At 44.0% G+C, this 12,815-nt stretch overlaps 2 protein-coding genes across 4 annotated transcripts in view; one reads left to right on the top strand and one right to left on the bottom strand.

Moving 5' to 3' along the window:
* The window catches only part of LOC132580283 (hexokinase-2), a 388,522-nt gene that overhangs the window by 98,606 nt on the left and 277,101 nt on the right, over positions 1-12,815 (bottom strand). The gene's annotated exons all lie outside the window — the stretch shown is intronic.
* On the top strand, positions 3,810-10,845 carry FIGLA (folliculogenesis specific bHLH transcription factor). 3 transcript variants are annotated; one of them, XM_060251004.1, is made up of 5 exons: positions 3,810-3,972; positions 4,453-4,683; positions 8,441-8,593; positions 9,277-9,513; positions 10,702-10,845. In XM_060251004.1, exons 2-4 carry the CDS (start codon positions 4,462-4,464, stop codon positions 9,508-9,510), a joined length of 609 nt encoding a protein of 202 aa, XP_060106987.1. In that variant the 5' UTR covers positions 3,810-3,972; positions 4,453-4,461; the 3' UTR covers positions 9,511-9,513; positions 10,702-10,845. The 3 variants fall into 3 exon arrangements, with proteins under 3 accessions (XP_060106987.1, XP_060106988.1, XP_060106990.1); XM_060251005.1 differs by having other exon boundaries at positions 3,858-3,972; positions 4,457-4,683; XM_060251007.1 differs by lacking the exon at positions 10,702-10,845 and having other exon boundaries at positions 3,963-3,972; positions 4,457-4,683; positions 9,277-9,518.

The raw sequence follows: 12,815 nt of genomic DNA, 5'->3' as shown, positions 1-12,815 counted from the left end.
CAGACTCCCATGTGAACTTCTTGCTTGGACATCTCAAAACTCAGAACGCTGCCCTAGCCCCTGTACAAATGAACAGCTATAGCTGAAGAAGTGAGCAGTGACTCACGGAAACTTCTGTCCTGCCACAAATGTTGTTAGTCTTTAAAGCGCTTCTGAGCTCTTGCTCTTTTCTGCCAGCCACTAGAAACCAAAAAAAGATGAAAGATAGAAATGTTCCCGTGGCATCCCTTCAGTTTCTTTTTCTCTGATGCAGATACCAAGATATCAAAAATCAACTTAACTTCCACCACTGGGGTATAGGCCTTTGCTCCCACACACGCATTTCTTATTCTCTAAAGTTTCAAGTCCCAAGATACCAAAATCAATTTAACTCCCACCTTTGGGCCACAGGCCTTTGTTCACATCTCCCTCCACAACACACAACTTCCAACATTTGGGCAACAGGCTTTGGAATTGCATCCGTGCATAGCTTTCCAAGCCCTCACAGTCACAGGTAGGCATGCAGATGTCCCATCAGTGAAACAGTCTCCCACCCAAGGGTTGGGCTACTTATTAGCATAGCCTAAGGAGAGCCTTGACCTCACCCTCCCCAAAGCATTTTTAGCTCCTAAAACAGGCTTTTCCTCTTCACATACAGAATTATCTACTGAAGGTTCCCTCCTCATCTTATCTTTATAAAAACAAACAAATGAAACCACTCCTTACCAACTTTCTAAGTTGCTACAAAGACAAACAGGACTTACTGAACTTGACAGTCTCAGCAGTTTCATTATGCTACCTGATAGCCCACCAGGAAATACTGGAGGGCCTGTCATCCAGGGGAGCATTACCTCCACCAAGAAATCATAGTCCAGGCAGGAGCCCTGCCCCTCCCCCCAGTACATCCATTTCAGTGGATGCATGAAGAAGAAGAAAAAGATATTGGATTTATATCCTGCCCTATACTCTGAATCTCAGAGTCTCAGAGCGGTCACAAACTTTTTTACCTTCCCCACCCCCCCAGCAGACAGCCTGTGAGGTGGGTGGGGCTGAGAGAGCTCTCACAGAAGCTGCCTCTTCAAGGACAACTCCTCCGAGAGCTATGGCTGACCCAAGGCCATTCTAGCAGCTGCAAGTGGAGGCGTGGGCAATCAAACCCAGTTCTCCCAGATAAGAGTCCATACACTTAACCACTACACAAAACTGGCTCTCACATCAAACTGAAGTGAAGTCTAATCCAAGTAGGCAGCCATGTTGGTCTGAAGCAGTAGAACAAAGTAGGAGTCAAGTTTCACCTTTAAGACCAACAAAGTTTTATTCATAATGTCATCAGATGAGGAATCAGGTACAATGAAGCCTGTGAGAAATGTTACAGACTATTCCTCTTGCATTTTACAGCCATTGTTCACATCTTTTCCCCATCCTCATGTGCATATATGTGTTTCACTTCATATATCTGAGGAAGTGGGCTCTAGCTTACAAAAAACAATTTTTGGCCATCAGATCACAGCTGGTATGTGACAGTCCTGTAGGGTTTATAAGGTAAGAGATGAGCCGAGATGGTCACTGCATAATGACCCTGGATTTTCTTGGTGGTCTCCCATCCAAATGCTGGTCAGGGCTGACCCTGCCTAGCTTCTGAGATCTGACTTGGCAAGAAAGTTCATATAGCAACAATCTGGTTGAGTTTAAAGTGCCACAAGATTTCAGGGGTGGTGGTGGTGCTGCTGCTATCAATCCGGTGTTTTGCATAAGTAATAGAAAAAGCTTCACCTGCTAAATTTCTGCCTAGCCAGCTGCTGTTAAAGGCACAGGACCAGTAAAAGAGGGCAGCTGTTTGCACCCTGTGAAAAATGCAGCTACATCCTCCAAAAACACAACAGCTGGTATGTGGCACCCTCTAGTGTTCCATTGTTGCTCTACTCAAATCAAAATGCCTACAATAGCTGTCTGGGAATTATGGTGGGAGTCCTCATCTTTCTTGACTCATCCAAAAGAAATGTTCTTCTGCCAGTAGCATTCCACATTCACTTGGACTGACTTGGCTTGTGTGGCATCTGTTTATCAGAGCTTAATGTTGCACTCCCAAACCTACTTACTTAGAAATAATGGATCTTCAGTGGTTAAAAACAAACAAACCCATCCCTCCCAACTAGATAAGAGAGCTAAAGTATAAAATCTGTGCACCTGGAAAATCTGTCTTGCAAGAATGGACTCCTCTCAGGAAGACAGGGGGCTGTTAGTGAAAGTGTACTGAAAAAAAATGAGGAAATAACCAGGACATTTCAGATTACTGTCTACATTTTTATTAAGATCTGCTTATGTCACTTGAGGAATATAGCTGAGTTCCCCATTTAAGGTACCTCTGTTACTGCAGCAAGAATGCAGTTCACCAAGGCCTTTAATCACTCCAAAGTTCTTTTGAGTGATATTCACATGCCTATTTATTCTGATTTATAGAAAGTAGCCATGTTAGTCTGTTGTAGCCAAAATAACAGAGAGTTTTGTGGCATCTTGACACCAATGCTTTCTTTTTGTGCTGAACAGTCAGCCTAATAAAGAAAAAATTCTGGGGAACCTGAAAGTTTGCTCACTGAACACAAGAAGCTCCCTTATACTGAAACAGACCATCGATCCATCAAGCAGAGGTCTTTCACATTGCTTCCTAATCCTAAATCCTTGTAACTGGAGATGCCAGGAACTGAACCCAAGACCCACAGCATGCAAAGTAGATGCTTTACCACTAAGCCATACCTCACCTCTACTGTTCTGAAACATTTTGATTGGTCCTAGTAAAAAAGCATTACGCTGCTTTTGGACTCATTTGTTTTGGTAAATTGACAAGGCTACCTGCAAACTTTGAATAGTGAGGAGAGTAACAGCAACTATAGAACGTGATGCATCTCAGTTGCCAAAATCCTTTCAACTACCCATTTTGTATAATTGGTTACTTTTTTTCTTTTTTGCTGCCCCCCTACCTCTGAGTGCCTGATGCACACACTCAATGAGTGATGCTTTCTCTGGCAAAGGAGATCAGTTGCCATGGAACCTCCAGCAGCCTCAACAAAGTTGTGTCAGCCTGAGAGACAAGCCAGAGAAACTTTGTGGTAAGAAGGCCCATGCCATGCTATCTAGAATGGTGTTTTTCCTCCCTTAGCATAGAAACAGTGCCATTGGCCAGACAGGGTTCCTTTCTTTTGCCTAGGATGAATTCCAAGAGCTGCAAACTTTCCCATCATGAAAACCTTAGGAGGGAAGAAGCATCACTGGCTTCTTCTTCAGCATCAGCAACTGAACAGAATTTGAGCCCAGTAGCACCTTTAAGACCAACAAAGTTTAATTCTGGGTATAAGCTTTCATGTGGAAAGCTTGACTCAAACTTTGTACCATCAACAACTGTTAGGGTCAGAAGAAGTTTGTCCTTGTTGGAACTGGTTCCTGCTCCAGCCAACCACTGGGGCGAGGGGAACGTCCCTTATTATAAAGGTAAAGGTAGTTCCCTGTGCAAGCACCAGTCGTTTCCAACTGTGGGGTGACGTTGCTTTCACAATGTTTTCACAGCAGACTTTTTCCAGAGTGGTTTGCCATTGCCTTCCCCAGTCATCTACATTTTTACTTCCAGCAAGCTGGGTACTCATTTTACCCATCTCAGAAGGATGAAAGGCTGAGTCAACCTTGAGCTGGCTACCTGAACCCAGCTTCCGACTGGATCAAACTCAGGTCATGAGCCTGGGGGCTTCAAGCAAGTCCTCTGCTGACTTGTCAGGACTCTTCCTCTTTCCAGAGGAGTTTATGCTAATCAAAGGTATTAAGTGGCTTTTGTTTCAAGAGGGGAGGGCTCCTGTACCTTTAAGAGCCACCTCAAAGGCACCAGGTGTGGCTTTTCCCATCACATCCTTGCAGTGATTTGAAGAGGTTCTTCAGGGCAGCTTCTGGGACTATGTAGCTTGGGCTGCAGGCTACAAAGTGGTCTCTATTTTTTCTTCAAGGCTTGTAAGTAAAAAGTTAGCTTCAGTGAGGTTTCCCCCCCCCTTTTATAGCTTGGGGTGTCTCAGTGTGGGAATTGTAAAGATAAAGCTGACAAAGTCTGACAGATGAAGAACCTGCAGTAGGGGAATTGATGCGCTGAGGTGCATTTCTATTTCCCCCCAAAATGTTGTTACCATGCCAGTTTCAGGCATATTGAGGCCTTAAACTATGTCAAGTATAAAAGGCCCTATAGCATTCCCACCCCCCCACCCACACACTAATTTAGAGAACAGATCTCCTCAGAGTCCTACTTGTGTTTACTCAGTGGGGGCTTACTCTCAGGAAGGTGTTCTTAGCATTGCACTATCAATAGAAGAAAAGTATTATTTAGAAACCCCTCACAATCTGGGCTGTTAATGTAATTTACTTAAGCTTGTACAAAAAGCCAGCTCTGGTTGTAGACAGGACTATAACTGTCACTCTCTTCTCCTTGTCTTGTCCTAGGGAGTAAACATGGCCGAAGCCCCCCTGAAGAAAGCTCAGCAGTGGCCTCAGCTCCTCACTTCTCCACCAGAGATTCTTGGAGAGATCCTGAGCGAGCAGTTTGGCCCCCTGCCTTTCATGGCACCCATTACCCGAATGAAGAGGAAGCCTTCTGGCTACTACTTTCCCACTGAGAACCGGGAGCAGGTCCTGGGTAGGAGGCATGCTGCTAACGCCAAAGAAAGAGAAAGGGTAAGTAGGGGACCACAGCTCAGTCTAGAAGGCTTGCATGCTGGACACTTGGTTTAAAACACCCAAGGTGGTTTATGGAAAATAAGTAAAGCAGGAATCAATGAAGCACCAGCGTCTACAGTTACAGAATAAGCTACTATCAAAACATTAAAGCAGGCCAGCCAAAGAGACAGAGAGGGTAAAGGATAAGAGAACAATTTTCCAAAAACTCTGCGCAGGTAAACCTAGCAGTTTATTCATTTGCTTAATTTCTGGTTGAGATGAATCAGCTTTCAGAGTTATGGAAGCAATGCAATAAATGCAAAGTATAATGTATGCAATAAAGCTGGGTGACACAGTTAAAGAACACCGAAATAACACAGAATAAAACATCCAATAAATTTGGATTTCACAACTGGAGAACAATGAAACAGCACATCACATATGGACTTGAATTTAGCTACATCAAATATATTTCTAAGCAATTCAGTATTGAGGAGGAGGAAAAGACAACTGCCTAAAACTTTAAAGAAAAGGGCCAGGACTTTGAACTGTTCCTGGAAACAAACTGGTAACCTGCTGTAGTTCTTTTAACACTGGCAGTGTTCTTTCACCAACACTGGGATGCAATCCTATAAGGCTTACCTGGGAGTAAGTCTCATTGGACGCAAAGAGGCTTACTTCCAAATAAGTATGTAAAGGTCCAGGGTGTGCAAGAGATGCTGTTCCTAAAGTTACCAAAAAGAAAAAATCACAGATTTAGGAAGACTTTGAAGACTTAACAAGAGTGGGAGAGGTGGTTGAATTGTTGAAAAAAGCTCATTGCAAAAAATGTCAACACCACACATTGAGAAAGCTACTTGCTACACCACATACAACTACTCCTGTGTAAACACATCAGGTCTCTGATGTGTTCAAGGGGCATATCAGAGTGTGAGCTGAAAGCCTCTCAGCTGAAAACACTTGGTGGTTCTTCAGATATGATGGAGGTCAAAAAATAGCTACCTCCAGAACAAGGGTGGCCAAACTGTGGCTCAGGAGCCAGACGTGACTCTTTCACACAAACTGTGTGGCTCTCGAAGCCCACACTGCCAGCTTGGAGAAGGCATTTCTCTCTTTAAATCACTTCTCCAAGCCAGCCGGATAATGTATTTAAAGTAAAAGTTGCTTTCTTTCCACCTCTCCCTCCCCCATCTATTTGCCTGTCTTCCTTCCTTCCTTGTGGCTCTCAAACAACTGACATTCAAGTCTTGCAGCTCTCAAACATCTGACATTGGTCTAGCAAGGCATTTGATTGGCTGTGCATGTTTTCAAAACAATTCAGTGGTAACTGCTAGCACAGCATTGATTTGTTGTATCTCTCACTCCTCTCTCCCATTGTATTTTTTTTAATTACCTTTCTTGTCCCCTGCACTCAGGCTTCCTCTATGAAAGCTTGGGAGGGTGGCTTTGCCTCCAATGGCAACCATCTTGTGGTTACATCGCTCCATGTCAGATTGCCAAAGATGCCCACAGGCTCAAAAGGGTTGGGGACCCCAGCTCCATCGCAAACATACATGAAGCTGCCTTACACTGAATAGGACCCTTGGTCCATCAAAGTCAGTATTATCTACTCAGACCAGCGGCAGCTCTCCAGTGTCTAAGGCTGAGGTCTTTCACATCATCTTCCACCTCATCCTTTGATCTGGAGATGCCGGGGATTGAACCTGGGTTCTTCTGCATGCCAAGAAACTGAGACATGCCCCCCACTAAACAAATCAGACTTGATCATGTGCAAATGCCTTATATTGAATCAGATCTTTGACCCATCAAAGTCTGGTCAGACTGGCAGTGGCTCTCCTAAGTCTTTCACATTACCAACTGCCAGACTGTTTCAGTGGAGGTACTGGGGATTGAACCTGGGACCTTCTGCATGCCAAGCAGATGCTCTACCACTGAACCACAGTCCCTTCCTATACATAGCCATGCAACTCCTGCAAGCTGTGGGTAATCACTATTTAACACTACTAAAACATGATTCTTGAGGTTTTCCAGTATTCTGGTGGCCATTATTCTGTTGGTACTAGCCACGGATCCTGTATATTTTGAGAGAGAGGCTGGTTCCAGGGGGATAACATTTTTGTGCCAGGTCTGCTGGGAAAGGTGCCTGAATAGAGCAATAAAATAGTTCTGATGTTTCAAAGAGAGTTCTTATCAGGGAACTAGCTGCACTAAATGTTGACTCTAGATAACTTGGGCAAACTTTGGGATGGTGAAATGCATCAGCTACCTGTTCTAAGTTCGGTTTTTGCATCTGCTCAGATCTTAGGACAGGGGTAACAGCTTTTTGAAAATAGATTCAAGCGGGTAACTGTGTTGGTCTGAAGAAACAGTAGAAAGTTTAAGTCCAGCAGCACCTTTAACACCAACGTTCAATTTTGGGTATAAGCTTTTGTGTACATGCACACAAAATCTTATATCCAGAATTGAACTTGTTGGTCTTAAAGGTGCCATTGGACTCAGACTTTGTTCTATTGCTTCACCCCTTACCTTTGTCCAGATCAGTGTACATTTAGGAGAAGTGAACAAGGTGAGGTATAATACAATTTTTTTTTAAACTCAAAATTTTTATTTTTCAATAAACAACACTTTTCAATACAAATACAGCTTAAATTCAAACACTGACACAATGTATAGGGAGAAAAGAAAGGGGGAAAAAGAAAAAAAAACCCTTGTACTACTGCTCCAAACTCCACAGCCAAGCTCAGAGAACCCATCAAAGAGTCTTTAAATTAAAATAAGACAAAGTTTAAATATTTCTTAGGCATTTCATTTTTTTGGGATGAGTTAGCATTTGTATAATCAAAAAAAATAAACCATTTTTCGATGAAATTCTCCCCTTTTTGAGCAATTTTGAGCAAAACTGGTGTCTGGTATTAACAGTCTGAGGGCCTGGCAGAGAAACTACCCAGGAACTACTGACTATATGCTCACCTGATCTTCCATTTCACATATCAGGGAGTAGCAAAGGGAACAGAACAAATAAGCCTCGCTGACTTTCTCTAGTCTAGACACTCCGTTCATTGGGAAATGGGAAGGCTCCTGGCAGAAAAAATTCTGGAGGGAGCAGAGCAATGATTTGGGATTGCCAGCTTCTGGTTGGGGTCTTCCGGGAGTTTTGAGGGTGAAGCCTAGGGAGGGAGGGGTAGGTGTTGGGGATGTGAGAGACCTCAGTAGGGCATAATGCCACCAAGTCCACTCTCCAGAGCATCCATTTTCTCCAGGGGAACTGACCTGAGTTGTCTGGAGATCAGCTTTAATTCTGGGGAGTCTCCAGAATTAAGTCCAGCAGCACCTTTAAGACCAACAAAGTTCAATTTTGGGTATAAGCTTTTGTGTATATGCACACACATGTGGTCCTGTGAACACAGAAGCATCACTGTCCACAGCCTCCTTTTTCAACAGGGAATGTGAGGTCACACCAGACATCCTTGTAGCATCTCCCATTTCTGTGTAGGAAGGACATCTGAAGTGAGAAGAGGAAAGAGGCATTCATTCTCCTCTAGAGCTGTAATTTGGATGGGGAGAAGAAGGAAGTGGCAGTATGGATGGGGCCCATGGGCATCTTGTGCCTGAAGGCCCACAAAATCCTGCAGCCAGCCCTGATTTCAGGCATAGTTGGGTCAACCCAATAGAACCAGATGACATGACAGTTGCAGGGGGAGAAGAGAGAGGAGGAGATGCAGGAGATAGGAGTCCCTTTATTTTAATCTCCTACTCTTTTCTTTCTTTCAAGCAGATAAAGAACTTGAATAGCGGTTTTTCCAAGCTCAAGTCTCTTGTGCCACTGATCCCAAAAGACCGGAAGCCTAGTAAAGTCGACATGCTTAAAGCAGCAGCCGAATACATTCGCTTGCTGCACTTGATCTTGGAGGAAACAGCGGGACGTGAGGTAGGAGGACAGCTGACTTTTCAGCTCCCCAGCTTATCCCCACTGTAGGGCTTCCTTAAGTTCTCAGGGGTTTGAGCAAACTGATCTATCCTTGCTTTTTCCATTAACTGATGGTCAGCTGCTTTCAACATTTAATATCTTTGAGGGTATTTTTAGTCCTCACTGAGCCTTTTTTTAAAAGGCCATCTTTTCCTATGAGTTAATTTGCAAGGTCACTTTTTTGTGTACCTGTAGAATCCCCTTCTTATGTAAAGATACTTACCTCATCTATGTGTGGCCCCCACTGTTCAACTTTTGTCATCCACTATAGGATCAGTAGGCTTTGTAGCAGTTACAATGATAATAGATTCTTCATATTATAGAAGGGGCTCACATGTTCAGCAAAATCTGCAAGTAGAAAACTAGAACAGCAGGGATCCTTTCTCCCAAATGCCTAGATTATTATATTCAGGGATTTTTTTCTTCATGTGGAAGAACTCAAAAGTGGCATCATCCATCTTTCAGTCCGAAGTGGCAAAGTCGATACCCCTCGTTCTGCTGTCTGCTTAGACCACGCGTCATAGAACTCTTAATGCGCTGCCCCACGATCATACTAACTTGTGCATATTTCCATGGTTTTGGTCCAAGTACAGCTCAGCCACCCAAGCTAGTTTATTAACTACGTGTTTACTTTCTGCTTCTAGAAACTGGAAGACCCAGTTGAAGACAAACCTTCTGGGACCACTTCGGTGCCAGTCCCCCTGGAGAGAAGCTTATTGGGAAACAGAGTGCCACAGAGTTCCAGCTGCTATTTTAAAGTGGAGAGTGGCACACAGACTGCATGCTCAAATGAGGTGCTGGAAGCCCCTATATATACATGGAGGGAGACTGTTCTGCCAGCTTACGTGGGGCTCATAGAGCTTCACAAAAATGGATAATTGGTAAGACTTCCCCCTGTCTGAATATATTACTTTTTACCCCATGCCTGCTGAATCACACTGAAAATGGCATTCTCATAAAGGGGCGTACTGCTTCAGAAGCTGTTAAATCTATAACAGCAAAGGCTAGAAATTTGAAACCGGAAGTCTCAAATCTGTGTTTTGAAAGCTGGCTTAGCACTGGACAAGAAGTGCCTTCCATACCAGAAGCAGTATAGGAGAGGGGAACTGCTTCCATCTCCTCTTCTAAACTGCAAATTCATGCCAAAAAGTGGTTTGTGGAACTGTGGGGACACTTTTGCCCCAACTAGAGGACATCCCTGACCTGGATGGCGCAGTCTGGTCAGGTCTCAAGCTAGGCAGGGTCTGCCCTAGTTAGTGCTTGGATGAGAGGCCACCAAGGAAGGCAAGGGTTTGCTGTGCAGAGGCAGGCCATGGCAAGCCTCCTCTGAATGTCTTTTGCCTCAAAAGCCCTATGGGGCTGCACAGTTGCTCATATGAGCGTAAGCTATGGGGAGAGGAGGGACTGGCTACTTACATCATTTCAGACCTGGGCAATCCAAGAAACTAGCAATCTGGCTGCTTCCTTGCCAGATTGCCTGGCTTCTTTACTTCCCTTATTGCATGTCCTGGGGCAAGCAATCGATTGTAGCAGTGAGATTATTCAGCCCAAGCAGGAAAGCCTTGGCTCTGCATGTTGTGATCTTCAAGCAGCCAGTTGGACATGTTCTGAGATCATGCACAAGGAAGTGCAGCAGTGGAGGGACTCAGTATTTTGTGTATGTGAGAGAGTGGATGTGTGGGTCTTTATTTTAAGGCAGCATACATTTCAGAGCATCTGTATGTTTCTGGCACGGGGAAGCACACTATGGGCTACTTTCTCAGCCACAAAACCGAGTTCTAGTTCTGAGTTCCTATAAGCAAAGATGGGCACACGTGCTGAAAGGAAAGAATCAAACCCCCAAAACTTTTGCAACATACTAGTTTGCATAGTTAGAGTCTGTTTGAAATAAGATTACCGTGGAAAGCTTCACTGCCTACATACTTAGTTGTATTTCAAAGGAGCAAAGGGATGATTTTTTAAATTAAACTTAAATTGCTCTGCTACTTGGTAAAAATTAATAGGTAGCAATTAAACTCTTAAGCAAATAGCTGCAACTTCTTCATGCTGGTAACAAAATTGTCTTTCAGGTTCTCCATAATGGATGGGTGCAGGATCTTTACTTCCAGAATGAGCACTTCTTTCCCTAAAGGGATTTGGGTGGTTCCTGCCCCCCCCCTCTTTATAATAGCATTTAATTTGTCTAAAATACAATAAAGCTTTGCACTAATTTATAGCATTCTCATTTTGCGCCTGTGCATTTGGATCTCTGGAACAAAGCTGACTGTGGACAGAAAAAGGGGAGCGCTATGTGGAAGGAGGCTGGCAAGAAGAAAGTTGATTCATTTGAAATGTGGTGTTGGAGGAGTTTTACAGATACTGTGAACCACCAAAGACAAATAAGGGAACTTTAAATCAAATCAAGCATGAACTATCCCTTAGAAGCTAAAATGACTAAATGGAGGCTATCATACTGTGGTCATATTACAATGAGATGTTAAAAAGCATGAAGGACAAGATGGAACCTTTTGGGATGTCACAAACTATAGGCCAGGGGGCTGAGCAGCAGGCCCCAAGAGCCACACTCTGAAACCCGCCTTCATGGTAGGACTGAAATAACTGCAAAACAATGCCTCCTAGTCCAAACCCCAAAAGGTAGTCTAGCTGATAGCATGATCTACCATATCAAGAGCTGCTGGGGGATTCAGGAGAGTTAACACTGCACTCCTCCTATCTTCTCCCCACCAGCTTCAGCATCTTCATGCCATTTTTAGAAAATGAAACAGTTGAGTGCCTTTCCTGTTTTGCCTCAATCCCAGAAACACTGGCTGCTCTGGCCATTGCAAATGCCAATCAGTGATGCAGAAATAACAACCAGATTTACCAGCAGTGATGCCTGACCTTCCTGGCAAATATGCTGTAAGCAAAATCCAGAATAAGACACTACTGTCACACTTAAAACCACACACCAAATTCTTGTGCAGCACTCCTCCTGATCCACCCGCCCTATGCCTTGGGCAAGTGAACCAGAGCACAGACAGCAGTGCACCATGGGAAAGGCAGGCAAGCATCTGGGCCTGTCTCATAATCTGGCCTGTGCCTCTATGCTTGTGCCAACAGAGCTATCATTCCACAAGAGGCAGCAAAAATCCCTGTGACAAGGCCACCAGATCTCATAGCTTATATTAGACACCCCAAAGAACTTGCACCCCCATAGGTTTTCACTTCTAGCCAACTCTTTTGCTTCCAAGCCAGTTTTTTTTCTGACACACCCTGCCCCTATTTTCAAGTGCAGCGTGTGTCCACAGATTAGAGCTGTGGTGATCTACATTTGGGTTTTTGATGGGACCGTACAACATAGGCAGTGTTGCTGGCAGGTTTGCCATCCTCCAAGCACAGCTGTGAAAACTCCCCAAATTACAACTGATCTCCAGACTACAGAGATCAGCTGTCCTGGAGAAAATGGCTGCTTTGTAGGGTGGAATCCATGGCATTATACCTCACTCAGGCCCCACCACTCCCTAACCATGCCCTCCTGAGGCTCCACCTTCATATATCCAGGAACTTCCAAACCTGGAGTTGACAACCCTATTACTGTCCTCTGGGGGCTGCAAATACAATATACAGTTCTGCAGGGTCTGTAAGACGGCACTCTTCCACCAGGCATTTGTAAACTAAACTGGCCACTACAGTTTTTAGGCGACATACAAACCACCCCTTGCAATCTGCTGTAGAGCAGCAGCAGAGAGGACAACCTAAGATCTGCTTACAGAGAATTATAAATCTGAAACTTAAGATCATAGCACCAAAATGTTAATTATTCTATGTGTTTTGTTTTTATACTATTCTATGTTTTTATGGTTTTAATATTACACTATAATGTCTACTCATGCATATGCATGTCTATGAAAGCCGCCCTGAGCCCATCTTAGTGGGGAGGGCGGGATATAAATGGAATACAATAAAAATAAATACAGATGAGGCAGCAGAACCTTCAGCAGCATATAATCACAGAGTTGGAAGGGACCTCCAGGGTCATCTAGTCCAACCCCCCTGCACAATGCAGGAAGCTCACAAATACCTTCCCTTAAATTCATAGGATCTTCATTGCCATCCAGCCTCTCTTTAAGGAATGTAGTGAGCATATTCCTATTCATGGGTGAAATGCTGAAGAATAAAGGTATGCACATCCCACTACACCTGC

Source organism: Heteronotia binoei, chromosome 12, assembly GCF_032191835.1.
Source record: "Heteronotia binoei isolate CCM8104 ecotype False Entrance Well chromosome 12, APGP_CSIRO_Hbin_v1, whole genome shotgun sequence".
Classification (NCBI taxonomy): Eukaryota; Metazoa; Chordata; class Lepidosauria; order Squamata; family Gekkonidae; genus Heteronotia; species Heteronotia binoei.
This window is presented reverse-complemented; position numbering and strand designations above follow the sequence as displayed.

Coding starts and splice junctions, on each gene's coding strand:
- FIGLA (XM_060251004.1), top strand. CDS start 4,462: ATGGCCGAAGCCCCCCTGAAGAAAGCTCAGCAGTGGCCTCAGCTCCTC. Junction 4,684..8,440: donor ACGCCAAAGAAAGAGAAAGG/GTAAGTAGGGGA, acceptor TCTTTCAAGCAG/ATAAAGAACTTGAATAGCGG. Junction 8,594..9,276: donor AGGAAACAGCGGGACGTGAG/GTAGGAGGACAG, acceptor TTCTGCTTCTAG/AAACTGGAAGACCCAGTTGA.